The sequence below is a fragment of the Penicillium chrysogenum genome (genome assembly GCF_028827035.1).
Source record: "Penicillium chrysogenum strain IBT 35668 chromosome Unknown utg000001l_segment0_segment0, whole genome shotgun sequence".
Taxonomy (NCBI): Eukaryota; Fungi; Ascomycota; class Eurotiomycetes; order Eurotiales; family Aspergillaceae; genus Penicillium; species Penicillium chrysogenum.
In genome coordinates this window covers 5,628,300-5,653,303 of record NW_026622749.1, presented here as the reverse complement: position 1 = coordinate 5,653,303, position 25,004 = coordinate 5,628,300, and the positions used below count along the sequence as shown (strand labels likewise).

Below are 25,004 nucleotides of genomic sequence, written 5' to 3'. Positions count from 1 at the left end.
CGGGAGTGAGATCGCATTTAGTAGGTCTCTTAACAGCCTTGGTAGCCTGACCTAACCTAAAGAGGCCTCGCCCCCAATGTAGGCATCAGAACATTGCTCAACTTGGAACTCCGAGCAAGTTCCAATAAATCACAATGACATTCAAAAATAAAAAAATGAGAGAGTATAAGCCTGATCTGGCATCAACGGCCCTAAGTGGTCCACTCTAATCTGGTATGCGTCACGCTAATGCTGACAAGATCCGAGACAACAGCCAACAGCGGCTTCAAGACGCAGCTATCTCGGTATTTCCAACAGAGTAAGCCTTACAGGATAGGTTAGGTCCTGAGTTCTGTGAGTCAGGGAAGGTGTGAATGATGGCGCAGTCGACACGATCTGGCTGAAACCCGGGCATCTCAGGGCATGTCAGGGCATGTCAGGGCAAAGCGGGCAAAGGACATTTTCTGGAAGGAACAATGGAGAATTGGCCATTGGCTCGGTGTAATTGAATTCATTTCACTTTCGGCAGGAGGATATGTTTGTGAATCCCCGCTTCGGGGCCTATCCTTTCGGGATATAAAGACCTCTCTGATCTTCTTCAGTTTACAGCTCTACATCTTCTTTCTGACACTCCTTCACGATGCTTCAGAGCACTTTGACTCTGGCACTTGCTTCATGCAACGGCTTCCCTACTCTTCGAGATGTGGGTAGTCTAACCTCAGTGATCCTTCTACTCTTGGCCTTGCTCTACAAAGTACTATACGTGCCCGTGGCATCTCCGCCCCAAAAAGACTCTCCTCCACGCTTGCGTTTGCCTAGCTGGAAGGTTACCCAGTTGTTCTTTGAGAAGAGGTTTGATTTCATCAAAGATGGCTTCAAGGCTACCTCGTCTTCCATCTACCAGACCAGTCTGTTCCGGCATAACGCCATCGTTCTATCCGGAGACGAAGGTCGACAGCTCTTCTTCAAGGAGAAGCGTCTGTGTCTGTATGACACATTCTCAATTATGATGGGCAGCGTAAGACCCCTCATTGATTCTGAGATCGGTAATAGCTAAATTCTCGCATTCAGGGCGCTGCTAAATTTGACCCCCACCAAGTCGGTGGTGTAGTCAGACGAATGGCTTCGATTCAACGACCTGACAATCTCCAGAAATGTCAGTCGATGCCGTTCTCCGCGAGGTAGAAGATTGACTGATATACATCCAGTGATTCCATTGATTCTGTTGGAATCCCAGCAGAAAATGAATGCATGGGGTCGCGAGCGTATTCTCGACCCCTGCTCTTCCCTTCACGAGGTGTGTGGATCTGAGATCTATCTTTACTAGGTGAAAAACTGAGACATCTTGTTTTACCTTTAGGTCGCTTTCCAGTTGGTCATGCGCATTGCTTCCTTTGATATCGCCAATGACCCAGTGCTTTCAGCTCGTCTCAAGTCACTTGTCGACACTGTCGACTCGATCACCAACCCATACTCAACTTGGCTCCCTTGGTTACCTGGCCCGGCCTTGTTTCACAAGTTCTTCGCTTCTGTTCAGATTTACAGAATTGTTCAAGCGGCCATTAATGCCAGAAAGAGGAGCGGAATCAAGAGGGATGACATGCTACAGCAGATGATTGACGAGGGAGATGGTACAATTCAAATCTTTGGGGTATGCATTCTTGCCACATGTCTATTCACCTTGTTCAGGGATCTGACTCTTTTCAAAGTGCATGCTAGGGCTCTCACTGGCTGGAGCTCGTGCCACCGGAACAATCGGTATATTTGATATTCAGCAACACTAGATACAATAACACTGACGGTTATTCCCTTTAGTGACATGGTTGATCATGCAAATTACCTCGGACCCAGTCTGGTCCTCGAATGTTCAAGAGGAGGTCAAGACCTTCATATCTACTCACACATCATCACCCTCTCTCTCCGGGGATGCTCTCATCCAAGCCCTCTCAGAGATCCCACTCACAGCCTGGGAATCTCAAACACCCAATCTCGATCTCTGCATACGTGAAACACTGCGCACCTCACAGCCATACACAGCAGTGCGGAAGAACATCGGCCCAGATGTTACAATCGGGCCATACGTTATCCCCTCGGGGTCTCTCGTTGTGTACCCATTTTCGGACACAGCACTCAACCCAAATTACTACCCGGACGCAACTCGCTGGGATCCATCTCGGGGAATTGATAAGGAAACGCCGTTTATCGGCTGGGGCGGGGGAAAGCATGCTTGCAAAGGCCAGCGACTTGCTACGTTGAGCATGAAACTGATGGTTGTTTATGCTCTGATGCGGTTTGATATTACGATGGTTGATGGGCAGGGCAAAAAGATCAACCGTCTTCCCCTTCCTGATTGGAATGATTCTGCGACTTGTCGCCCAAAGGAGCGATGCGGAATCAAGTTCGTTGAGAAGTAGTCTTCCATGCTGCTACAGCCAGCCGGGACTTACAAGTTATGCCGTTATGCGACGCTGCCGTATTGATTAGCAGCCGTCCAAACAAACCAATTACTTTTTTTAGATCTACGTCTTCATTAATTAATATCTAAGTGCACAAACCGAGTATAATATATGTTAAGCGTTGGGTACCTGGAGTGGCCAGCCACATGACTCGTGCCTGATGTTGATCTCGACCATCTCACATCCATCTTCTCTCTACAAAGTACAATACATGGTAACCTACAATGGCCACAAGAACAATCTATCTTATCTCCGCTCGCAATATATCTTTCCAAAGAGCCCACTTCTCAATATTTGTCCCATCAGCTACCAATCCCGACCGAGGGACCAAAATCCACGCAGTTGGCGCACCGATGGCAGGCTATGTCCTGGAGTTCAAGCGAGATTACAATCCCAGTCTCGAACCTCATGACCAGACCTTTCCGATCGGCCAGGTTCACTCGTCCGACGTCGTTGATTCCCCAGATGCGGCTCCATCTATCGACTCCACCCCCCGAGGGAAGATCGAACTAGCGGCGACACAAGTTCCGACTCCGGGGATCAACCAGAACTTCATGGCACCTGTCAACGATGTGGGTAACACGGCATACACTCTAGACGAAGGTTATAAGATCTGGATTAAGCTCACACAATCGAATTTTCTAGACCACCAACAAGCGGTGCCAAGAATGGACTATGGAATATGTCCGCCATCTGGTTGCCAAAGGGCTAGTCGATAAAGAAGCGATTGAGATCGTTCAATCTAGACGTGATCCCCCTACTCATGAAATTGGACTGCGATCTGTGACCAGACCTGGGACGTAGTATAGGTGACCTCGAATAGAAAACAATATGTCCATCTCTGCCGATGCCAACCGCTCCCCGCATCCGCCCCGACGGCGGCTCGCCGTCGGATGCTTCCCTTTGCATACATAATTGTACTTTGGCATCCGACGGGTATTCCGATGGACAGCGCTCATAATTCAACGTAGTAGCATAGAAGGTCTGAACGCTTCCGAAGTGCGGGGTCCCCGCATATACTATAAAGCAGCTGGGAATCATACACATTGTCTCCATCCTCAAGCCTTCTTCCCCCTTACTAAACCAAAATGCTCGGCAAAATCGCCCTCGAAGAAGCCTTTGCGCTCCCCCGATTCCGCGAAAAGACAAAATGGTGGGCTGGCATGTTCGCAACCGACACTGAGAAGCACACAGCAGAGATCAACGATGTCGGACCAATCCGACTCGACTTCGCCGAACGCCACGGCGTCGGTCTCCAGATCCTCAGCTACACAGCACCCGGTGTACAGGACATCTGGGACGCAAAGGATGCGCAAGCGCTCGCCGTTGAGATCAACGATTACATCGCGGAGAAAGTGAAAGCGCACCCCGATCGGTTTGCGGCATTTGCGTAAGTTGCAGCTCACAAAATCAATACCTCCGTGGTCGACATAGTACACAATCAGCTAACCCACCCAGGACGCTCTCCATGCACGACCCACAAGAAGCAGCGGCCGAGCTGCGTCGCTGCGTGACACAGCACGGGTTCCTAGGAGCACTAGTGAACGACACACAGCGCGCCGGCGCCGACGGCGACGACATGATCTTCTACGATAACGATAAATGGGACGTATTCTGGGCTACATGCACAGAGCTGGATGTACCGCTGTACCTGCACCCACGCAACCCGACAGGCACGATCTACGATAAGCTCTGGGCAGATCGGAAATGGCTGATTGGGCCCCCGCTGTCATTTGCGCAGGGAGTCAGTCTACATGTTCTTGGCATGGTGACGAACGGGGTATTCGATCGGAACCCGAAGCTACAGGTTATCCTGGGCCATCTGGGGGAGCATATTCCGTTTGATATGTGGCGGATTAACCACTGGTTTGAAGACCGGAAGAAGATGCTTGGACTTGCGGAGACGTGTAAGCGGACGATTCGGGAGTACTTTGCGGAGAACTTGTGGATTACTACGTCGGGACATTTCTCGACTACTACGCTGAACTTTTGTATGGCGGAGGTTGGGGCTGATCGGATTTTGTTCTCGATCGATTATCCGTTTGAGACATTTGCAGATGCGTGTGACTGGTTTGATTCGGCGGAGATGTCGAATACCGATCGGTTGAAGATTGGAAGGGAGAATGCGAAGAAGTTGTTTAAGCTTGGGGCTTATAAGGATAGTACGGCTTGAGGTTATGAGGGCGAGATAGGTTGGAATAGAATTCTCAAATTGGATTTCGCTATGCGTTTGTTCAGTTGCTTGTAAGATAGCATCTCGGGTATTTGAAACAGTAAAGACAGGTCATAAAGATCGTAGAGATTGAGAAGATATTCCATGTGATGCCACGGTGCAGTGCATCTTCCGCCATTCAGATGGTGGCACATTGAGACAAATCCTTCTCGCTTGCCTGAGCCCGATCCTTCTCCAGTGCCTGGTATTGGTCCCAGCAGTACTGCCAGATTTCTGGTGAGTCACAAAGATAACCCATCACCGGGGCAAAGTACTGATGTTTGATCTCAAGAGTGAACCAGGTCAAGGTACCGTAGCTTTCGATGCAGCTGTTCATCAGGTCCCAGATCATGATGACACGACGCGAAAGCTTGGTGCGTTCTGGGCTAGGGTCTTGCTCGTTCACAAGTTGTCGGTTGCGCAGAAGAAGGAAAGGAGTGTGGACCCATTCCTCGTACATATCCATGTACAAAGAAAGCAGTCGCCGTTCAAGGTAACGAGGCTTTTTCATGGCGCTGTACGTAGAGTATTAGAGACGTTGGAGCAGAAAGTGGATAAGAAACAAGCGTATTGGCACTTACTTGGCGAAAAGAGAAGCCATTTTACAAAGGCGCTCATAGGCCGAAGTAGGCTGCAACGAGGCACCCTCGATGGCATAAGAAACCTGTTCGGCAGTCTCCAGCTGGTCTCTGAGATCCTCTTCCATCCATTCCACGAGATTGAGAACGGACTCAAGGTGAAGTTCTGCATCTTCGATTTCTTTGGGAGCAAGAAACTCCGAGCTTTGGTGGAAGATCACGAGGTTGAATTGAAGAGTGGCGTTGATCATGGTAATGAATTGATCGCGGATCTTAGGACGCATTTGCGGGTCGGCGAGAAGGTCTCGCAGCTGTTCGAGGACCACCTGGCTGCGGTGAGACGGGTCACTTTGGAAATATGGGATGATGTTAGGGTCGACATGGAGCATGCGGTTCTCTCGTTGGGTGGCTTTGCCGAGAGCGTGGATCCATGCTTCCTCGCGGCGTTTGTCGGCTGCGATGGAAGATGCAAGCATTTCACACTCGGACTCGTCATATTCAGGGAATGGCTCAGTCTCGGTTTTGGCAGTATCTGCGTTGGTAGGAGTAGCAGATTCGGATTCCTCTGATTCAGAGTCCATTGCGAGTTCAGAGCGGACATGCGCGAGACGAGAACCTGGTGGAAGATCATCCATCGCGAAGATGAGGTGGAAGTTAAGTTACATGAGAGAAAGACGAGGGAAGAAGAGAGGGGGAGAACGCGGTGTTGTTAGGATGAGACAGACTGCTGCCATAATAATGCATTGAAGTTATCGAATACGGCACGCGCGTGACAATCAACAATGGACAATGTGACAATAAGATAATAAGACTGAATAGGAGATATCACAATATGACTATACAGGAATTTACCGCTGCTCAATCCAAAAGCGCTAATAAGTCAGACTCGACGGTCAGAACGCTCCTTTACAATTGAGTGGTGGACTGCCTTCCCCAAGAACGCCGCCTGATTGTTGAAGTAGCGAAAGACTTGAGAACAAGACGTCCTCGAGCCAACCATCTACTTCTCAGGCAGACAATCAAGAGTTATTGAAGGCAGTAATTGTTCTTCGCACATTGACTAATCGACGTCTCATGGGGCAGAGGAGGACGGCAACTTAAGTAGTGCGAGTTCATTGCTGGGAACTATTCTTCCTTCATTCCAGCGTCGTCCGGTATTGGGACGTCCGTATCACTCTCGTCATCTGGTAGTGGGACATCCATGACTCGTTCACCGGCCTTTTCTAGCGTTCGTCTACTCCATGACCGAACACCTTTGTAGACAGCCTTTCTGCGGTTAGCCCAAGTCAGACATAGTCAAATATGACCACACATACCCAAAGGAAAGTACCGATGCCAACCATGACCACTAACCAGTTCAACTGGGCGGCCCGGTTACGGCCGGAATTGCGTCCTGATGCAACAGACCGAAGGTTCCAAGGGAAAGGCGATAGTGCAAATATGGCCTTGAGGAACGACAACAGGCCCAAAGACGCAAGCCCTTTAAGGAAGTGCCCCAGCCAGGAGACATCTTCCTCGACCAATTCGGCGTAAACATCCACGGGGCCCAAGTAAAAATCAATGATGGGGTCAGCAATGAATCCAAGCAGGAATACGGTTAAAAAAGAATGCCGAGTGTGAGAATTAGCTGGGTAGTAGCGCTACTAATCCACCGAGCCCAAGTCAGGCGCTCCAGGCGATACTGGAAGCCGCAGGTGGGACATTGCCAGAAGTTTCTCGTCCCATATTTGGGATCGGCATGGCGCCATGACTGCAGGCAGCCCTCGTGGACATAACGCGAGGAGCCTTTGCATTGGCAAGGGCTCAATAAACGGCCACATTCTGGATCGGAAGATTCATAAACCACACGAGGCTTCTGGAGGAATTCTGAGGGTTGAAAAGTGGGCAGCACGCTTTCTAGGCAGATGCGACAGACCCGTGGAGGGTAATGCTGTGTGTCTGCCATTGGGTCTCACATCGAGATTTACTCGAACCTTGACAACAGAAGGCCGAGGGAGAATTACTGTTTCTTTTTTTGAGGGGTTGAAAAAGAAGAGAACGACGAGAAGAAGAAAAGCAGAAAAGCCGAAGGTGTCCCAAACCCCACGGCTAATCCCAATCTGGTCACCGCCTTTAGTGAGCTCTACCGCGCCAAACGTCACCCATCTCTGCCTACAACACAGCTCCCCTTCTTTCGATCTTTCCATCCCCTCCTCTTCTCTTCCTGTCGACAGTGAACCATGGCGGACCGATACTCATTCTCCTTGACTACATTCTCACCCAGGTAAGGATGACTCGTCCTGTAGAATTGACAACGTTGCTAACTCAGCTCCATTACAGCGGAAAGCTGGTGCAAATTGGTATGGGACCATCGTTTGTGAGCTTAGGCATCGATTACTGATCAAATATAGAATATGCCTTGAACGCGGTCAACCAGGGTGTGACTGCCCTTGGTATCAAAGGTACGCAAATGCCCAAGTTCTCCCACATAGGGCCAAGCTGACCGCCCCCGTGATAGCTACGAACGGCATTGTGCTCGCGACTGAGAAGAAGTCCTCCTCGCCTCTCATTGACCCTCCCTCCCTATCCAAGATCTCACTGATCACGCCGGATATCGGTATGGTCTATGCCGGCATGGGCCCCGACTACCGGGTGCTGGTCGACAAGGCCCGCAAAGTCTCGCACACAGGCTACAAGCGCATCTACAACGAATACCCACCTACTCGTATATTGGTTCAAGACGTCGCTCGAGTAGTGCAAGAAGCTACGCAGTCCGGTGGTGTGCGGCCGTACGGTGTCAGTCTGTTGGTTGCAGGCTGGGACGAGGGCGTTGAGCCCGAGTCGGAAGAGGCTAAGAAAGATGACCCCGAGGAGAAGATCTCCAGCAAGACTGGCGGTATCCAGAAGGGTGGACCCAGTCTGTACCAAGTCGACCCCAGTGGCAGCTACTACCCATGGAAGGCGACAGCCATCGGCAAACACGCAACAAGTGCCAAGACGTTCCTCGAGAAACGGTACACTGAAGGGCTGGAATTGGAAGACGCCATCCATATCGCGCTATTGACACTCAAGGAGACGATTGAGGGCGAGATGAATGGTGACACAATAGAAATCGGTAAGTTTTGCGGGTTCTGCCTCCTTTCCTCCCATTCTGGCTGCTTGGGTATCCGAGGGTCTGATGGATATTGACTAACATCGTTTCAGGCATTGTTGGCCCCCCAGCGGACCACCTGTTGGGCTATGAGGGAGTGGAGGGTGCTCAGGGACCACGGTTCCGCAAGTTGACCAAGGAACAGATCGAGGACTACCTGACCAACCTATGAACGAGAACACATAATTTATGTAGACTCGAATGAAACGTTTCCTTTTTGTCTGGTGGTAATTGACATTTTTCTACAAATCGCATGGCCACCCACAGACGGCTACCTACCTAATGGTCTACTTCATGTCACGGCCATACTCCGTACTTTGATGGCAAAGCGAGGACGTTCCCAAGCGCCAGGAGATGGTCCGAGCCATCCTTGCTTTCGAATTTATTTCCATTCATTACATTCGTCCGCTTATACGGCCTATGCTGTAGGACTCCCACACCCGAAGTATCCAATTCCAAGCTTGTTTCGATATCATTATTATTATATTGTACACCGTCATATTGCTAATTAAGCCGCCCTCCCAGACTCCATGAACATCCTCCTCTGGACAACTCGGCCTCCGCCCGGCGGAACCAAAAAGTCCTTCGGCTCGGCCTGCTCATAAGGCGCATCCTCACTGCGATCCGGCGTCTCAGGCGGCCTCTGCATCGAGCAAAGAGGCAACGTATCGGCAATAGCGAGGGAAACAGGATGTCTGGACCCCTGAATGAGGTCTACTAGACGACCAAGCACAGCAAATTCAAGCTTGAGTTTGAGCGAGTAAACAAATCCCTTCAGAGTGATTTGCACGGCGTAAAAGTCGGCATATTCGAGACTCAAAAGCAGCAGATCCATCGCTATGATCGCGCAGTTTATCCCGATCAGCTGGTACATGATGCTCCGTGCATCCGGGCGCGAAGAGACATCCGCCCCGAGACGCAGTAGCTTGACGGTCTCAATCACATATAACGTTGACAGCAGACTCTCTTGAAACGTGAACCCGGTCAGCTGGATCTTCTCCATGATATTGTACCCATTCACCCAGGCGACCTCGCCGCTGTGGACTATGTTCGCGCCGTAAGTGAGGATCGTTGTGGGCACATGCAGGAGCAAGACATTTGCGATGATGAGCTTCAGCACATGGCGCAGCATGCGCTCATCTCGTAGCACAAGGTGGAGTCGTGAATACAACACCACGGATTGGCCAGTGACCATGGTCCACCAACCGATAGTCAGGACAGTGACCGACAGCACGGAGTCAGTTTGCGTAAAGAACTTCATCAGGAAGCCTATTGAGTATGGTACGACACCGAGCACTCCCGAGATAAGCAGGGACCAGAAATAGAGTCCGCGCCACCGGCGGAAGGTGGCAGGGACGAGTACAACTAGCTCAGCAACGTTGTAACATGATAATCCGATGAAAGCGATAAGTATCATCTGTAGCGTATTACCCTCTTTTGCGAGGGCACCTGATATCCCATCCAGCAGGTCCTGGGGAACGTTGGACATGGTTGTAGAACAGACTCATTCGTAGCTTTGGGAGAGCTTTGGGAGAGCTTTGGCATGAGCGACCGGACTCGAGGAGGGAGTCTGGTTCACCCTGTTTGGTATGTCCACATATTCTTATGGCACAGGGGGAAATGAAAGAATTTTTAGGAAAGAAAAGAAGGGAAAGTCGAAAAAGCGAAAAGTTGAAAAGAAGGAATGCTGTGTGGGATATGGACTGGGTCGTACAGGGTTGAGGCCAGAAAGTGTCAATGCTCCATGCAGGAGATCAAAATTTGGGCTCGTCTGAGTGAAAGAGAAACAAACGATACAAGACTGACAAGACTTGGGTATTCAAGGACGTTCATAGGGTAATTAGGGTGCAGGTTCACCCCAGGGGGGTGAAAAGTCTGGGGTAACCCTGGGGGCCGAGGGAAACACATTCATTCCCTTTCAACAGTCCGGCATCGGAGTCGGCGGCCAAGCCCGATATTAATTGAATGGGCTAGACGGTAGAAATTGCAAAGGATTTGAAGAATTTGAATACTCAGTGGATGATCTGGTGATCTGATGATCTCCATGATTGCATATGGGGGAAAACCAGACATGGTCTGTAAACAAATATCCAAAAATAGATCTGGAAAGAGACCTCGGAATACCCAACAAAGAGATGTAAAAAAGACATAGTATTCTCTACTATCGTCTTAAGATTCTAACAAACAGATAGTTGTTCTAAATAATATATAATTTCATGATTGATTCGTATTCAGGGTTATCTCATTTGTCCATGGGACATCTTCTTCCTCGGAGTCTTCGTCCTGGCTGTCAGCTACCTCCTCCACCTTCCGTTTCTTATTTGGAATCTGCACAGGCTTTTCTGGTGACATCGGCTTAGGTGATGGTGGTTTTGGAGACTCCAATTTTGGAGAAGGTGGTGCAGAAGACAGAACGGAGGATATGGGCGAAGGAGTCGGGGTAGGAGGATCATAGTACTCAAAGTCGGGAGACTTTGGTAAGGGAGTCAGAGACTCGGAGGGCACGGAATCCTTTCTCTCCATTTCATAAAGACCATCCTAGGCAAATTATAAGCACAATCGCATGCAACATACCGGAGACATCAACATACCGGTTCAATGCGAAAGGCAACGAGCAGCTCCCCGGCTTGCTCGGGCAGGGGCTTACCCGCGCGCTTCTCGACCTCCGCTAATCGTTCATCCGGCAGGTCACGGTAGACCGCAATGCGAGTCTGCACGCTGGCCTCCCACGCACCACCCGACAAGAGCGGCTGCAGAACCGCGTGAGACTGACCCTTGACCTTCGTGTGGGATTGGTTAATAGCCACCACAGCGATATTCCTCGCGGCGAGTCTGGCCAGATGCGTGCCTAGCTCACTAGCAACGTTCCATCTGCGATTGATCAGCCATTGCAGGTGTGCTTTATCTGTGATTTTGCCCTCGGCAAGCTGGTCCTTGAGTTCTTGGGCGCTGGGGAAGTAAGCTGAGAATAAATTCGACACCGAGTCGACAACAATAAGGCTTGTTTCCGACGGTGGAAACCCTTTTGGTGGACGTGCAAGCAGGGCTATAAGATGGGCCAGCGTATGCGCCCGGAAATAGATAAAGTCATCGAGGTTGATAGACATCTCCTCGAGCCGGGGAGTGGGCAAGGGACATCCCGTGTCTAACGGGTGTAAGCAGAAGAGCAGCTGACTCGGGGAACTGGCAGGAACATACCAATCCAGACTACTTTGCCGTCGCGTAGTGCATTACAGGCAATATTCATCCTGTAAATGGGTCAGATCGCACTCTGGCGGTGTGAATAGGGGGTGCACTCACGCCAGCGAGGTCTTCCCCGCTCCTGGAGGTCCAAATATTTCTGTAACATGTCCACGCAAGATGCCGCCTTGATCGGGCTGGTCTGGGAGGTCATTCAGAACCTCGTCCAGACGCGCCAGGCCCGTCGCGATTGGGTGGCGGGTGGCGGCCGACGCGTTGAGGGACTGCGATGCTGAGATCGAGACCACGGGTGCTGAAGAGTAGTTTAATATTTATGACTTTTCTAACGCCCTTGGGTAATTTACTTACGCGTATCTCCGTCGTCAAACCCTTCAAGACCGTCGAGACCGAGAAGGTCCATGTTGATGCTCATGGGCGCATCAGGAGGACTGGCAGCAAAGTCAATACAATGCCAATTTAGTAGATAAATAGGAAAATAAATTCAAGTTTCAACGCTGTATTCCTCTAAAAATGACATTAAAAATGCCATCATAAGCAGGGCAGTGAGATGTTGGCGGTTCGGATATCCGAGGGGAATTTTTTTCCCTCTCGATCTCTCGAGCCCTGCATACTCCCCCAATGTCCAATGTCGACATTTCCCACGGGGGTATTCTCCCGAATTTGATCATCATATTCTTGCTGTCTGTGCTTTTCCTTGTTCTGAAAACGTTGACTACACTCAAAACATCAAACAATCCCAAAGGATGTCGCCGCCTGGGACTTCCGCCAGGCCAAAGCAACCTGGACGATGAGTTTGACCCAAAGTACAGTCAGGGTGTACCAAGCGATCAAGACGATCATGGCCGCCCATCCTGGCGGGTAAAAGCACTATTCAGTTACCCGCTCAAATCCTGTGGTGCGGTTGAGCTGCAAGTGTCGAACGTCGTACCAACCGGGCTTGAGTTTGATAGACAATTCGTCTTCGCAGAGTACAACAACGATGAATGGAATATTCGCACCCTGCGTAATGCAGGCTTCAATCGCCTAGCCTTGATCCATCCCGAGATCTGGGTTCCCGACCCGTCTGCCCCGGATTATGACGCAGACCTGCCAGAAATCAAGTCGCAGGGTGTGATGCTGATATCGTATCCACGGATGCTGCCAGCAGGATGGAGCAGTCTACCCATCAAGGTCGGCATGGCACTCAAATTCCTCAAAAGCCAGCAGACCTTCCAAGTCCCGCTGCTTCCACCCGCGGACTCCAAGTTCCCACTGGTCCCAGTCAAGATATGGAAAGACAAAGTTCTAGCCCATGACTACGGTAGACTGCTCCCAGCATCACTACACGCATATTTAGGGTCCGACACATCAAAGAACACCCTGACTCTCCTCCGCGCCAGTGCACCCCACTCGCGGCAGATCTTCCGTAACGCACCGCGCAAAGAAGACCTAGGCTTCCAGCCAAACACAGCCTTTGCAGACGCGTATCCAATTCATCTGCTCAGCATCTCCAGTCACCGGGACGTAGCAGCACGCTGCGCCTATGCAATCCCACGACTGAGTATCCGCCGCTTCCGCGCGAACGTCATCGTCCAAGGCCCGTCTGCTTTTGAGGAAGATCACTGGAAGCGGCTTGCTATTGGTGGCACGGAGATCCACGCTTCTTGTCGGACTGTCCGGTGCCGACTGCCTAATGTTGATCCTCTTTCTGGGGATAGACATAAGGCTGAGCCAGATCGGACGTTGAAATCGTATCGCAGGATTGATGATGGGGATCGAACTAATGCGTGTCTGGGGATGCAGCTTGTTCCTGCAAAGGAGAAGTTTGTACTGAGAGTTGGGGATTCTGTTGAGGTGCTTGAGACCGGGGAGCACCAGTATATTAAGATGTTGGCTCCTGGGGAGAAAGTCGAGGGGTGTGTAGACAAGTTCGACAATAGTAGTGTGTGCTTAGTTCTGTATGGTATGCTGTCAGGTTGCATTTTAGACCAATTGATTGAAAGAGATATTATTATACAATCTTCAGACAGAACCCGGGGAAGTTCCAGCACCAATACTTCTTAAATCGGACACTCTAGCTCCATATTATATTTTCTCTCTAGTTAGTTGTTTCTACTCATCGTGACCACCAGCTTTGTTGTCAATCCTTGGCAGTTGACCCCCTCCATTTATTCTATTAACTCTCTTTTCCTCTATCCACCATCAAAATGTCCGAGCCCATCTCTCGTACCGAAGCAAGACAAAAGTCCGCAGACATCAAAAAGAAACAAGCTGAGACCTTGGCGGGACTCCCCCAGGCAGCCTCCACATCAGCCTCTATATCCGCTCCGACCCACCCCTCCCAAACGACTTCCACTGGGCCTTCTACCTCCACAAAGGCACCAGCTCCACACCTGGGGGAACCAAGTACCATGCACGAGGCATCGGCGGCGGGTGGATTGCCGGGCACGAGGCTACAACGGGGATATTCACGGAGAATTTCCTATGTGTGGTGATTCAGATCGCAACGATTCCTCCATCGGCGCACGAGCGTGTGGATGAGATTATGAGGAGTTACGATGGTTCTCTTAACTCGATTCCGGGGATTACTTGTCGCGTGTGGATACTCACGATCTTGCGTATACTCGTTGACGAAGGGTTCGTGCACTGTGATATCGGGGAGTTGGAGAAGGATTGCTTTGAGTTTGGGAATGAGCATAGCGCAACGGCTAGCGCTAATCAGCAGCCTCGTCCGGTCGTCAAGTCGCGTGTTTCATCTTGAAATAGCAATAGTCTCCAGGTTCTACTAGACCTCATTTTCAGAGAGTGCAGGAAATATCATAAGGAAATATCAACATAAAATTGCAGTATAGGTATTAAAAACGCTAAAAAGGGGGAAGCCGGCCCCCACAAACTCCATATAGGATAGAACTATACAAGGCCTCCAAGATCAAGCAATCTTAGTAGTTGTCGACGACTGCTCAGGAATATCGGTCTGTACAGGGGCATCATCAGAGTTGGTCGACTCAAAGATGGCAGGGACATCATCAGGCTCGTCGGGAATAAAGAGGTTAAGGAAGATGCCGAGAATCGCAGAGATAGCGAATCCGTTCTCCATGACCAGATCGACAGCATTGATCAGACCCTCAAGGGCATGGTTGTCACCCTTGTAGGTGAAGAAGTAGCTGAACCATTCCGGCAGCAGTGTAACACCCATTCCAATCGAGAAACTTGCCGTGAGGATGAACCGGTTGCGACGGGTGGGAGGAACAGACCCAATAATGCGCAGACCACTGACTGCCACCGAGCTGAAGAGGAAAGCGGTCATACCACCAAGGACAGAGCTAGGGATTGCAACCAGCGCAGCGGCGAACTTGGAGAAAATGCCCATGATAACCAGGAAGAAGCAGCAGCAGTAGCCGGCGGTGCGGTTAGCGCATTTCGTCAGCGCAATCACACCGTTGTTCTGCGCGAAGACAGACATAGGGCTAATAGTCATCAAGCCGGCCAAGAGACATGTGATCCCGTTACCCAAGACGCCGCCTTGGATGCGGGAATCGAAGGTATCACCCTCCACTTGGAGCCGGGAGACGTCACACGTCGCCGTGATGTCCCCAATAGACTCCATCATGATAACGATATACAGTGCGAGCAAGGGCAGGATGAGCGGTGGGTACACCGATAGCGGGAAGGTGTGGACCCAAGCGAAGGAAGCCACCGGGGCAGCGGCGATACCGGAAGAATCGAAGTAGTTGCACGCGGCAGCGACGATTGAGCCAACCAAGAGGCCAACAATAACGGAGCAACTCTTCAGAATAGGAGGACCCCAGCGCTCGCAAACAATGATCGTCACGAATACCAGGAATCCCAGTCCAATGAACTCAGGGCTTCCCCAGGGTAGAGGGTGCGGAGCGTTGGCGCTGGGGCACATTGCGCGGGCAGAAGGGTCAGCACCGCACGACGCGCCACCGGCCCAGTCCTGCATGGCGGACTTGATGAGCGAGGCGCCGATCAGGAGAACCGTCGGGCCGGTGACGAGTGGGGGAAGACGCGGGCGAGGATCTTGCTGCTCATGAAGGACATGCCGATTTCGAGGAGGGAGCAGAGACATGAGGTGCCAAGGAGGGCGCCGTAGCCTTTTGGACAAGGGAGCTTAGTTCCATCTTCGAGGGTTGGGCAGTAGCCCGATTTATACATTTGGGAGAATGCGCCTTGAGCGACTGTGATCGTTGAGAACGATGTACCTGTTCGAGCCAATTAGTATCAGAAGCGGGGGTTTCTGATGAATGGAGGGGAAGCTCTTACCAACGACTGATAGTAGTCCAGTTCCAATATAGTATTTTGTTCCCTTGATATGGAACCGGAACATTTGAACAACACTCAACAGGCCCGACACAATCAACGAAGTCGAAACCAAGTACTGGTAGAGGTCATCGCCAAAGTTGGCACCGCCTGAACCGCCGAGCAAGATGGGTGGTGAAATCACTGATGCTCTTAGACTTTTGTATATTCTGCAGGTATCTCTAGCACTCACCACCAGCCAGCATTGCAAGTGCATGTTGTAACCCCAGAATCAATGCGAGAACGACTGGCACGCGATCATCGAGGCCGAAAAACGGGGCGGATTTGCGAGCTCGCTTGGTGAAGGGCAGTCGTGGGATAAAGAGATATCCATAGTCGTAGTCTCCTAGTAGGCCCTCCCTGTTGATTGTGAGTCAAGGCCCCTCCATAATGCATTATTTGAAGCCATACCGTGTAGTGAAAGTTCTAACGGCGTATCGGACTTTGTCGCTAATTGTTCGCTTGGGCGTATGATCGGGACCGATCTGATCTGGACCGTCCATATTGAATGTCCAATATAATGAATATGTACACTGAACTATCGTACAAGGGCAGAGGGTCTATATTTAAAAGATTTCAAGGAATAAAGGCATTAAAAATAAAAAATAAAAAATAAAAAAGCACCCCGAATATCGGCAACTCTAAAATTCGAGGTAAAACTCGGGGAGATGACTAAAACAACAGTATCCCCGGGACCTCTCCATACAATCAATATAAGAAAGTAATAATAATCTGCCAAGTTCTGTTATCGGACAAATACCCAGGCAATCAGAGAGAGCAGATGGACGATTAGCAAGAGCATCGCATAACTAGTTTGTCTAGATCAAGTTAGATCCTCTTATCTACATCGGGTAGAGGTGCAGCCAATTATGGAGCTCAGAGGATCGACCCATCCAAGTGGAGAAAGATAAGGATACATCAAAGTCGAATGGCGTTATGTTTAGAGTTCCCCGATTTCCCCCCATATTATATGTTTTAAAGATTGTCAGAGTTGTGTATATACATGGATGACGGAGCTAATGTAGGACATCTCATTGGCGAGGGAGTATACCGGCAGTCTCCTCGGTACAAATTACATGTATCACGATAAGCTTGTAGATTTGCTCTCCACAGCTCGGAAACGATCGAACGTTCTCTGCTATCTTGGGGTTTTATCTAAGATCTGATAGTCGGAGGGTGCCGTGAACAGTACATATGCGAGGTGGAAGACTCCGCGACCTCAGACCTCATGTCAGGTTCGTGGTCGTTCTTATCAGGACAGTTATGAATTTGGGACTTCGTGGGCATCGTCATTATAGATTAGCCGTTGTGATTATTGCGGTGATTAATTTGTTTCCGTGGTCATACCTACATGGAGCCCCGAAGGTAACGGTTGGGTACTACCTACATACACATGTAGGTAACGTACCTAGGTACATACCTAGGTAGGTATACTTTATTTGGAGGCTCGGAGATCCCGCATGGTTCCAGAAAAGTATATCCCCACTGGCCGAATTCGGCAACATCGAGCTCAGCAGATGTCCACCTGGGCATGATATAACTTTCATGTCTTTCCCAATACAGGATTATTTCTCGTTGTTGGTCTTGTAACCTCACTCTGGATCCACTTCTCACCATGATTTCATATTTTGCCACTTCTTGCAGATGCGATGTTGAATCATGAGCTGCCAGGTATCGAGAATGGTTGAGTGGACATGCGTGACATGACTATTCTCTTGCAGGATGGAAAATTCGGTCAATTCGCATCCGCACAAGTACTTGTCCCACATAATCCGTTATACAGCGTGCCACACACGCAGGCGATGACTTCATTTGTATGGAGGTTCTCTCGGCCATTCGGAGAAGGAGGCCGAGACTTCCAAGGTTGGATGCTAATAACCGGAGTAGCCAGTAAGAAACACTCAGGTTGACCACTCCTTCGATGCGTGGTGTTGCCTTTGAAACATGATTGGGCCGAATAGAATAATTCCTAGAAATCCCGGACTTAACCTCCCGTTCGTGGAACTTGGACAGCCCTAAATGGCTGCTGGGATAAAATGCTGACATAAAAGGTTTGTCATCTACCTCTGATTGGCCAATTATTGGCTTGGCGGCCTGAGGCACCAAAGCGTTGGGGCTGGCCGGACCCAACATTCGCCAGAAAGCGATGAGGCACGCCACTCCCGAGCAAAGGGCAGCGCAAATCTCTCTCAGCGCTTGCTTATAAGGCAATTCTCCTCTTCTTCGGCTTTCTTTTTCACCTCGGGATCTTGTGACGCTCAATCTCTGTTTTCATTTGATTCGTCTTTTAGCCCTATTTTCCCCATATACGTTGGCGATCAGTGCCCCGGCTCCCCAACGTTGGTCCCAAGTGGGCCCAAGTATAAAAAACCCTTTGGTCCTCCTGGATTGAATTTCCAACCTTCTACATACCCATCATGTCGTCCAAGCCGGATGCTACACGCCCTCGGGCGGCTGACACCAAGAAGGTGCACATTGCCGATACCCAGATGACTCGCCAGAACTGGTACAAGCATGTCAACTGGCTCAACGTCACCTTCATCATCGGCGTTCCCATCTCCGGATGTATCCAGGCTTTCTTCGTGCCTCTGCAGCTGAAGACCGCCATTTGGGCAGTGATCTACTACTTCTTCACTGGACTGGGAATCACAGCTGGTAAGTAGTTCAGAATTGAATGAGAACACCGGAGAATCAGAGCTAACTCCATTTTCAGGATACCATCGTCTCTGGGCTCACTGCTCCTATTCCGCCACTTTGCCTATGCGTATCTGGCTCGCTCTGGTCGGCGGTGGTGCTGTCGAGGGCTCCATCCGCTGGTGGGCTCGTGATCACCGTGCGCACCACCGTTACACCGACACCGACAAGGACCCTTACTCCGTGCGTAAGGGTTTGCTGTACTCGCACCTAGGATGGATGGTCATGAAGCAGAACCCCAAACGGATTGGTCGTACTGATATCACCGATCTGAACGAAGATCCCGTTGTTGTCTGGCAGCACCGCAACTACATCAAGGTCGTGATCACCATGGGTCTCATCGTCCCTATGCTCGTCGCTGGTCTCGGCTGGGGTGACTGGTACGGCGGATTCGTGTACGCCGGTATTCTGCGTATCTTCTTCGTGCAACAGGCTACCTTCTGCGTTAACTCGCTGGCCCACTGGCTCGGTGACCAGCCCTTCGACGACCGCAACTCTCCCCGTGACCATATCATCACCGCCCTAGTCACTCTCGGCGAGGGCTACCACAACTTCCACCACGAGTTCCCCTCGGACTACCGCAATGCCATTGAGTGGCACCAGTACGACCCCACCAAGTGGACCATCTGGACCTGCAAGCAGCTCGGCCTGGCCTACGACTTGAAGCAGTTCCGCTCCAACGAGATCGAGAAGGGCCGCGTCCAGCAGCTGCAGAAGAAGATCGACCAGAAGCGCGCCAAGCTCGACTGGGGTACTCCCCTGGACCAGCTTCCCGTTATGGAGTGGGATGACTATGTTGAGCAGGCCAAGAACGGCCGTGGTCTGATCTCCATTGCCGGTGTTGTTCACGACGTGACCGATTTCATCAAGGACCACCCCGGTGGCAAGGCTATGATCAAGTCCGGCCTTGGCAAGGACGCCACGGCCATGTTCAACGGTGGTGTTTACTACCACTCCAACGGTGCCCACAACTTGCTTTCCACCATGCGTGTTGGAGTCATCCGCGGCGGTGGTGAGGTTGAGATCTGGAAGCGCGCTCAGAAGGAGAACTCCGAGTATGTGCGTGATGAGACAGGCCAGCGGATTATCCGGGCCGGCCAGCAGGTCACTAAGATGCCTGAGCCGATCCCAACTGCAGATGCAGCTTAAACTGAACTTGACGACATGTTTTTCTTGCATTTGTGGGTTGGTCGGTGTTGGCGTTTTCTTTCCATCTTTTTTCTTGTTCCATCAAAAGCGACCTGTGACGCACATCATAGATAATCATGAATTAGAAACGAATTTTCATCCTTATTTGAATATACTTCTTTGGGGCTTTGCATCTTTATAGTCGATTGTAGACTGGAGGTAGGGGCAGGTTTTCAGGAGAGCTGAAGAAAATGCAAAGTGCGGGGCGCTTAGTCTCCTTCACATGTCAATCCTTCGTACTGACCTTGGAAGTACTCCGGACATAATTATAGATCTGATCGACTTGTCTACATTGTCTTGGAACCTAAATATTCCAACCCTTTAATCTGAGTGTAGACATAGTAGGAGATGGCAAAATACGGTTCCCATGCCTATTGGCCAGCTATTGGAAACCCTATAGGTCATCTACATAACCTAGGTATGCAAACAACCTGTTTCAACTACATAGCTATAGGATCTCGGTAATTATATATAATACTACAATACCTAAAGGATGTTGCAGAACCAGATGCCAAGAAAGTGTACCTAGGTATGTTGTAGATATCTGTCCCCGCAATCATCAGCTTCAGATCACCTGACAATCTGCATATCTCCTGTCCCTTCGCCTCCACACCGCATCATATCTCGCCCGTCATTGCTTTCACCGCTCGTCTACATCTCCTCATTGCTCTCTTAGCCATCCTCATCGTGGCGCCCTTCCTCCGTCTCCCCGCCCGCCTGTCATCCGCGCTGGGCCACTTACGTACCAACGTACCAAAACGATTGTTGACGACCTCCAGCATGGCCCCCGCTCACCTCCGGGCGCCACCCCAGGCCCCGCCTATCTTCACTGCAACCCCGCAGTCAGTCGTAGCTGATGCCGAGCGCTTGATCAAGAACTCGCGTGCCATTCAAGACAAGGTGGTGGCGGAAATCAAGCCCGGCGACGCAACCTTTGCCAATGTCGTTCGTCCCCTCGCCCAAGATGATAACCAGATGGGACTTGAGTCACACATCCTGGGCTTTTACCAGGCCGTATCAACCGACTCAAAGCTACGGGACGCCTCTTCCAAGGCTGAAGAGCTGATGGATGAGTTCTTTATTGAGGCGGTCATGCGTGAGGATGTATTTGGTCTGGTCGATGCTGTACTACGCCGCAACGAGTCTCTCGATCCGGAGTCACGCCGTCTGTTAGAGAAGGAACACAAGGACTTCGTCCGCAATGGACTTGGCCTGCCCGCTGGCCCCCAGCGACTCCGCTTCAAGGAGATCAAGAAGCGGCTGAGCCAGCTGAGCATTGAATTCCAGAAGAACCTGAACGAGGAGAATGGCGGCATTTGGTTTACCCCCGAGCAGTTAGCTGGTGTGCCCAAGGACGTTCTAGATGGTCTGAAGAAGGGCGAGGGCGAGAACGCCGGCAAGCTATGGCTGTCGTTCAAGTACCCCGACCTCTTCCCCACTATGAAATACGCCAGCGACCCCGAGACCCGCCGACAAGTCATGATTGCCAATGAGAACAAGTGCAACCAGAACGTGCCACTGTTCCGGGAATCTATTATACTCCGTGATGAGGCAGCCCGTCTGATCGGCTATCCCAACCACGCTGCTTTCCGCATTGAGGACAAGATGGCCAAGACCCCAGAGACCGTTAACAAGTTTTTGGGTGATCTTCGGGACAGACTGACCGATGGCGGTAAGAAGGAGATACAGAAGTTGTTGGAACTTAAGAACGCCACGGACCCCAAGGCCGATGGCCGCTACTACCTGTGGGACCACCGGTTCTATGACCGTCTCATGCTCGAGAAGGACTACTCGCTGGATCAGCAGCTGATTGCTGAGTGGTTCCCCCTGCAGACTACCATTGATGGTATGCTGAAGATCTTCGAGGAGCTGTTCGGTCTGGAGTTCGTTGAGATCATTGGCGAGGACCGGGCAGCCATTGCCCCGACTGGCAAGGGCAATGACATTGTCTGGCACGATGACGTTCAAGTATTCAGTGTCTGGAACGATGAAGGCGAAGGCAGTGGGTTCGTTGGATACCTGTACCTAGACCTCTTCCCTCGTGAGGGCAAGTATGGCCATGCAGCCAACTTCAACCTGCAGCCAGGCTTCGTTGATAAGGATGGTAACCGCCGATTCCCTGCCACCGCGTTAGTGTGCAATTTCACCAAGCCCCAACCCAAGAAGCCTAGTCTGCTGAAGCATGACGAGGTCGTGACCCTCTTCCACGAACTAGGCCACGGTATCCACGACCTGGTGTCCCGAACCATTTACTCCCGCTTCCACGGTACCAGCACAGTGCGCGACTTTGTCGAGGCACCCAGCCAAATGCTGGAGAACTGGTGCTGGGAACCCTCCCAGCTGCGCTCTCTGAGCCGACACTACTCAACCCTCTCCCCAGAGTACCTTGCTACATGGCAGGAGGCCCAGGAGGGCAAGACCGCCACCAGCCAGCCGTCAGAGCGCATCCCCGACGATGTGATCGAGAACCTGATCCGTACCAAGCACGTCAACGACTCCCTGTTCAACCTGCGCCAGCTGCACTTCGGCATCTTCGACATGACTGTGCACGAGCCCAAGACCCACGCCGACATTGAGGCTCTTCCTCTGTCTGCGACATACAACCGTCTCCGCCAGGAGATTACCCAGTTGGACGGACCGGAAGTTCAGGGTGCTGGCAGCGAGTGGGGCCACGGCGAGGCGACCTTCGGACATTTGATCGGAGGTTACGACGCTGGATACTACGGATACCTGAGGTAAGTTCATAACTTGATTTTGTCTGGTTGGTTTCAATGTTGTTCGAATACTCATGATTTTGCTCTGCAGCTCCCAAGTTTACTCCACCGACATGTTCTACACTGTCTTCAAGGGTGATCCCATGAACAAGGCTGCTGGCCGTCGGTACCGCTACCAGGTTCTTGAGAAGGGCGGTAGCCAGGATGAGATGAAGACTCTGACTGAATTCCTGGGCCGTGAGCCTCAGACTGATGCATTCTATAAGGACCTTGGACTGGCGTAAAGTGGTGCGCAGCATTTACAGCTATCGGAGCTTATGAACGGCTTTAAACTATATCTTTATTAAATTATATCAGAGCTATAGGAATGCATATTGCGTGATTAGGAATGCCGGGCAGCATACTAATACCTCCTCTAGCCTGAACTATCTAACTATGTTGTAGTTATGTATGTAGCTAACAATCTTAGAGACCTGAGAAGCTATTAGCTTTCGAGGACAGTTGATATACTGATAAGCACACCGCCTTGCCATTCTGCACCTCTCCGCAACTCAACAGCTCTCTTTTTTCTTGCCTCATTTAGGAACTTTTACCTACAAGACAGCACAAAGTCTCGGATTAAATACATTCGTCTAATTACTGGTACGTACCTACTGAGCAACGTCCAGCAGAAAGCAGAAAGATAATTCACACTCAAACCCGGCGCAAAAGACTGACCGAGACAGCTCTCAACTCGCATCACCGACATTGCGCTTGATCTGCCTGTGCAATACCAGCTCGAGCCCCTCCGCTCCTATCAGCCCAAAGCTCCAAGCAATAGTCAATCACGGCACAACACCGCCGACCCACAAAATGACAGACCAACGCCTCCCAATCCAAACCCAACACTGCCGCTTCTGCAACCACCTCCTACTAGCAACAACACGCAACATAAACACACTCCCACGACGCGGCGGCGAAAGCAAAGACAAAGCGCTGATTCTGCCACTCGAGCACAAGAGCTCAACAGACGGGGAAGTGGAAGCCGATTTCGAAGAAGAAGCTAGGGCAACAGAAACCCCGTCGCGCAAAGCAAGACACGCCTCTAGCCATACGACGCTCCTTCTGGCCACTACGATCCCGGACCGGCGGGCGACGATGATCCGGCGCGAAGACGGGATTGAGAAGAGAATCCTTTTGAGGTGTGGGCGGTGCAAAGTTGTTGTGGGGTATTATTTGGACCGGGTGCATTGGACTGTTGGAGATCGCGGAGCGGTGCGAGATGGAGAGGAAGACGAGGAGCGGCCGCCGGCTGTTTATCTTCTTCCTGGGGCTGTTGTGGAGACGGAGAAGTTGGGGGGTGAGGGGGTTGGGGAGCGGGAGTGGAGAGAGTGGGCTGTTTAAATTTGAGTGTGGACTATGTTATGGACAATCTACGCAGGTACGGATGTACAGATATATGTCTACATTTTTTACAGAAGGCGATACCCCCGGAGCAGAATAATACAGTGTATTTGAGAATAAAAACATACAAGATGAAGGTTCCAACGCGCCGAATTTCAATCCCTCAAGCCAAAGCCATTTCCATATCGAACATTAATCATATCGGGGTATCAGTTGGCGAGGATAGTACGGACAAGATCTGGAGAGAGAGTTAGCAGATGCAATGAACGTATAGCCCATTCTGGGCTCCCGCGGCAGACATACCCGTGTAGTTAATCTCGCCGGAGCTAGTGTCAACAGCCTTGAGCAGCTCATCGACTTCATCGTCAGACATCTTCTCGCCAAGATTCGTGAGAACTGCAAGTGCCGAATATTAGCCATATCCTTTCCAACCGCATTCATCCATATTGACTGGGACATAACATACTGTAGCGCAGCTGTCCGACACCAATAAACCCAGTCATATCCTTATCAAAGACCTGGAATCCACGACAGTACTCCTCCGGCTCGCCGGGCTCACGGAATCCACCGGGGCGGTTGAGGACTTTCAGGAAGGAGTCGAAGTCAACTAGACAGATAAGAGGGAACGAATTAGCCAGGGATTCTATTTTTATCGATGGTCAGACGCTGTCGCGTCTACCAACAATCAAGCGGAATCAAAACATACAGTCACCACCGACAGACTTCTCCAAGTCACTGATCTCGGCCAGCGTAGGGTTCTGACCGCAAGCGCGGAGCAAGTCACCGAGGAGGTCACCAGCGACACGGCCAGTGCCACGGCGATCGAAGAGCGAGAACGCTTCCTTGTAGTTTGTAGAGGCCTGGTCGTTATTAGCCATGATGGAAGAGCAGTGTTTTGATGACACAGTTGTAGATGAGGGGGGAGATCGGGGGGCAATTCCGTGGTTACATAGGCGGAAAGGGGTGGCGGTTGGACCGCTTGAATAGGAAGTCCATCAACAATGAGGAATCTGGGACTTACCATTTTGGTTGGATAGTTTAGAGATTGGAGATTGGAGATTGGAAACAAAAATGCAGATTAGGAGGTGAAAGTCGGGGGGGAACTTGATGTGGGATCGGCGGTGGTTGTTAGGGCAACGCTACGAGGCGTATTTAGGGGGGGGTTGTATA

The 25,004-nt window shown here is 50.9% G+C and overlaps 14 protein-coding genes across 14 annotated transcripts; 8 read left to right on the top strand and 6 right to left on the bottom strand.

Annotated features, from left to right (window-relative positions):
* Positions 1–619: 619 nt before the first annotated feature.
* N7489_002246 (cytochrome P450) lies at positions 620–2,393 on the top strand (the record flags this gene model as incomplete). The annotated part of the gene is made up of 6 exons (XM_056708001.1): positions 620–997; positions 1,051–1,135; positions 1,188–1,276; positions 1,340–1,630; positions 1,689–1,737; positions 1,795–2,393. The coding sequence occupies 6 exons, from the start codon at positions 620–622 to the stop codon at positions 2,391–2,393; spliced, it is 1,491 nt and encodes a 496-aa protein (XP_056572303.1).
* Positions 2,394–2,659: 266 nt separating this feature from the next.
* On the top strand, positions 2,660–3,239 carry N7489_002245 (uncharacterized protein; the record flags this gene model as incomplete). The annotated part of the gene is made up of 2 exons (XM_056708000.1): positions 2,660–3,007; positions 3,081–3,239. 2 exons carry the CDS (start codon positions 2,660–2,662, stop codon positions 3,237–3,239), a joined length of 507 nt encoding a protein of 168 aa, XP_056572302.1.
* Positions 3,240–3,523: 284 nt separating this feature from the next.
* On the top strand, positions 3,524–4,608 carry N7489_002244 (amidohydrolase family protein; the record flags this gene model as incomplete). Its single annotated transcript, XM_056707999.1, has 2 exons — positions 3,524–3,825; positions 3,894–4,608. 2 exons carry the CDS (start codon positions 3,524–3,526, stop codon positions 4,606–4,608), a joined length of 1,017 nt encoding a protein of 338 aa, XP_056572301.1.
* A 178-nt stretch (positions 4,609–4,786) lies between these two features.
* On the bottom strand, positions 4,787–5,860 carry N7489_002243 (uncharacterized protein; the record flags this gene model as incomplete). Its single annotated transcript, XM_056707998.1, has 2 exons — positions 4,787–5,162; positions 5,229–5,860. The coding sequence occupies 2 exons, from the start codon at positions 5,858–5,860 to the stop codon at positions 4,787–4,789; spliced, it is 1,008 nt and encodes a 335-aa protein (XP_056572300.1).
* Positions 5,861–6,350: 490 nt separating this feature from the next.
* On the bottom strand, positions 6,351–7,426 carry N7489_002242 (uncharacterized protein; the record flags this gene model as incomplete). Its single annotated transcript, XM_056707997.1, has 3 exons — positions 6,351–6,491; positions 6,542–6,865; positions 7,181–7,426. Coding segments are annotated over 3 exons (711 nt in total), but the record flags the coding sequence as incomplete, so codon positions are not given.
* Positions 7,427–7,444: 18 nt separating this feature from the next.
* Positions 7,445–8,527, top strand: pre8 (proteasome core particle subunit alpha 2; the record flags this gene model as incomplete). The annotated part of the gene is made up of 5 exons (XM_056707996.1): positions 7,445–7,488; positions 7,545–7,564; positions 7,616–7,666; positions 7,723–8,319; positions 8,409–8,527. 5 exons carry the CDS (start codon positions 7,445–7,447, stop codon positions 8,525–8,527), a joined length of 831 nt encoding a protein of 276 aa, XP_056572298.1.
* Positions 8,528–8,863: 336 nt separating this feature from the next.
* Positions 8,864–9,844, bottom strand: N7489_002240 (uncharacterized protein; the record flags this gene model as incomplete). The annotated part of the gene is made up of 1 exon (XM_056707995.1): positions 8,864–9,844. The coding sequence occupies one exon, from the start codon at positions 9,842–9,844 to the stop codon at positions 8,864–8,866; it is 981 nt and encodes a 326-aa protein (XP_056572297.1).
* Positions 9,845–10,569: 725 nt separating this feature from the next.
* N7489_002239 (uncharacterized protein) lies at positions 10,570–11,968 on the bottom strand (the record flags this gene model as incomplete). The annotated part of the gene is made up of 5 exons (XM_056707994.1): positions 10,570–10,893; positions 10,947–11,500; positions 11,554–11,603; positions 11,656–11,848; positions 11,905–11,968. 5 exons carry the CDS (start codon positions 11,966–11,968, stop codon positions 10,570–10,572), a joined length of 1,185 nt encoding a protein of 394 aa, XP_056572296.1.
* Positions 11,969–12,174: 206 nt separating this feature from the next.
* Positions 12,175–14,296, top strand: N7489_002238 (MOSC domain protein; the record flags this gene model as incomplete). Its single annotated transcript, XM_056707993.1, has 2 exons — positions 12,175–13,451; positions 13,837–14,296. The coding sequence occupies 2 exons, from the start codon at positions 12,175–12,177 to the stop codon at positions 14,294–14,296; spliced, it is 1,737 nt and encodes a 578-aa protein (XP_056572295.1).
* A 168-nt stretch (positions 14,297–14,464) lies between these two features.
* Positions 14,465–16,358, bottom strand: N7489_002237 (nucleobase:cation symporter-2 family protein; the record flags this gene model as incomplete). Its single annotated transcript, XM_056707992.1, has 5 exons — positions 14,465–15,650; positions 15,710–15,758; positions 15,820–15,999; positions 16,049–16,215; positions 16,267–16,358. 5 exons carry the CDS (start codon positions 16,356–16,358, stop codon positions 14,465–14,467), a joined length of 1,674 nt encoding a protein of 557 aa, XP_056572294.1.
* Positions 16,359–18,272: 1,914 nt separating this feature from the next.
* On the top strand, positions 18,273–19,698 carry N7489_002236 (stearoyl-CoA 9-desaturase sdeA; the record flags this gene model as incomplete). The annotated part of the gene is made up of 2 exons (XM_056707991.1): positions 18,273–18,510; positions 18,569–19,698. 2 exons carry the CDS (start codon positions 18,273–18,275, stop codon positions 19,696–19,698), a joined length of 1,368 nt encoding a protein of 455 aa, XP_056572293.1.
* An 819-nt stretch (positions 19,699–20,517) lies between these two features.
* Positions 20,518–22,735, top strand: N7489_002235 (M3 family metallopeptidase; the record flags this gene model as incomplete). Its single annotated transcript, XM_056707990.1, has 2 exons — positions 20,518–22,472; positions 22,543–22,735. 2 exons carry the CDS (start codon positions 20,518–20,520, stop codon positions 22,733–22,735), a joined length of 2,148 nt encoding a protein of 715 aa, XP_056572292.1.
* Positions 22,736–23,303: 568 nt separating this feature from the next.
* N7489_002234 (uncharacterized protein) lies at positions 23,304–23,834 on the top strand (the record flags this gene model as incomplete). Its single annotated transcript, XM_056707989.1, has 1 exon — positions 23,304–23,834. The coding sequence occupies one exon, from the start codon at positions 23,304–23,306 to the stop codon at positions 23,832–23,834; it is 531 nt and encodes a 176-aa protein (XP_056572291.1).
* Positions 23,835–24,043: 209 nt separating this feature from the next.
* On the bottom strand, positions 24,044–24,858 carry N7489_002233 (uncharacterized protein; the record flags this gene model as incomplete). The annotated part of the gene is made up of 5 exons (XM_056707988.1): positions 24,044–24,072; positions 24,138–24,230; positions 24,301–24,441; positions 24,541–24,694; positions 24,856–24,858. 5 exons carry the CDS (start codon positions 24,856–24,858, stop codon positions 24,044–24,046), a joined length of 420 nt encoding a protein of 139 aa, XP_056572290.1.
* Positions 24,859–25,004: the final 146 nt, after the last annotated feature.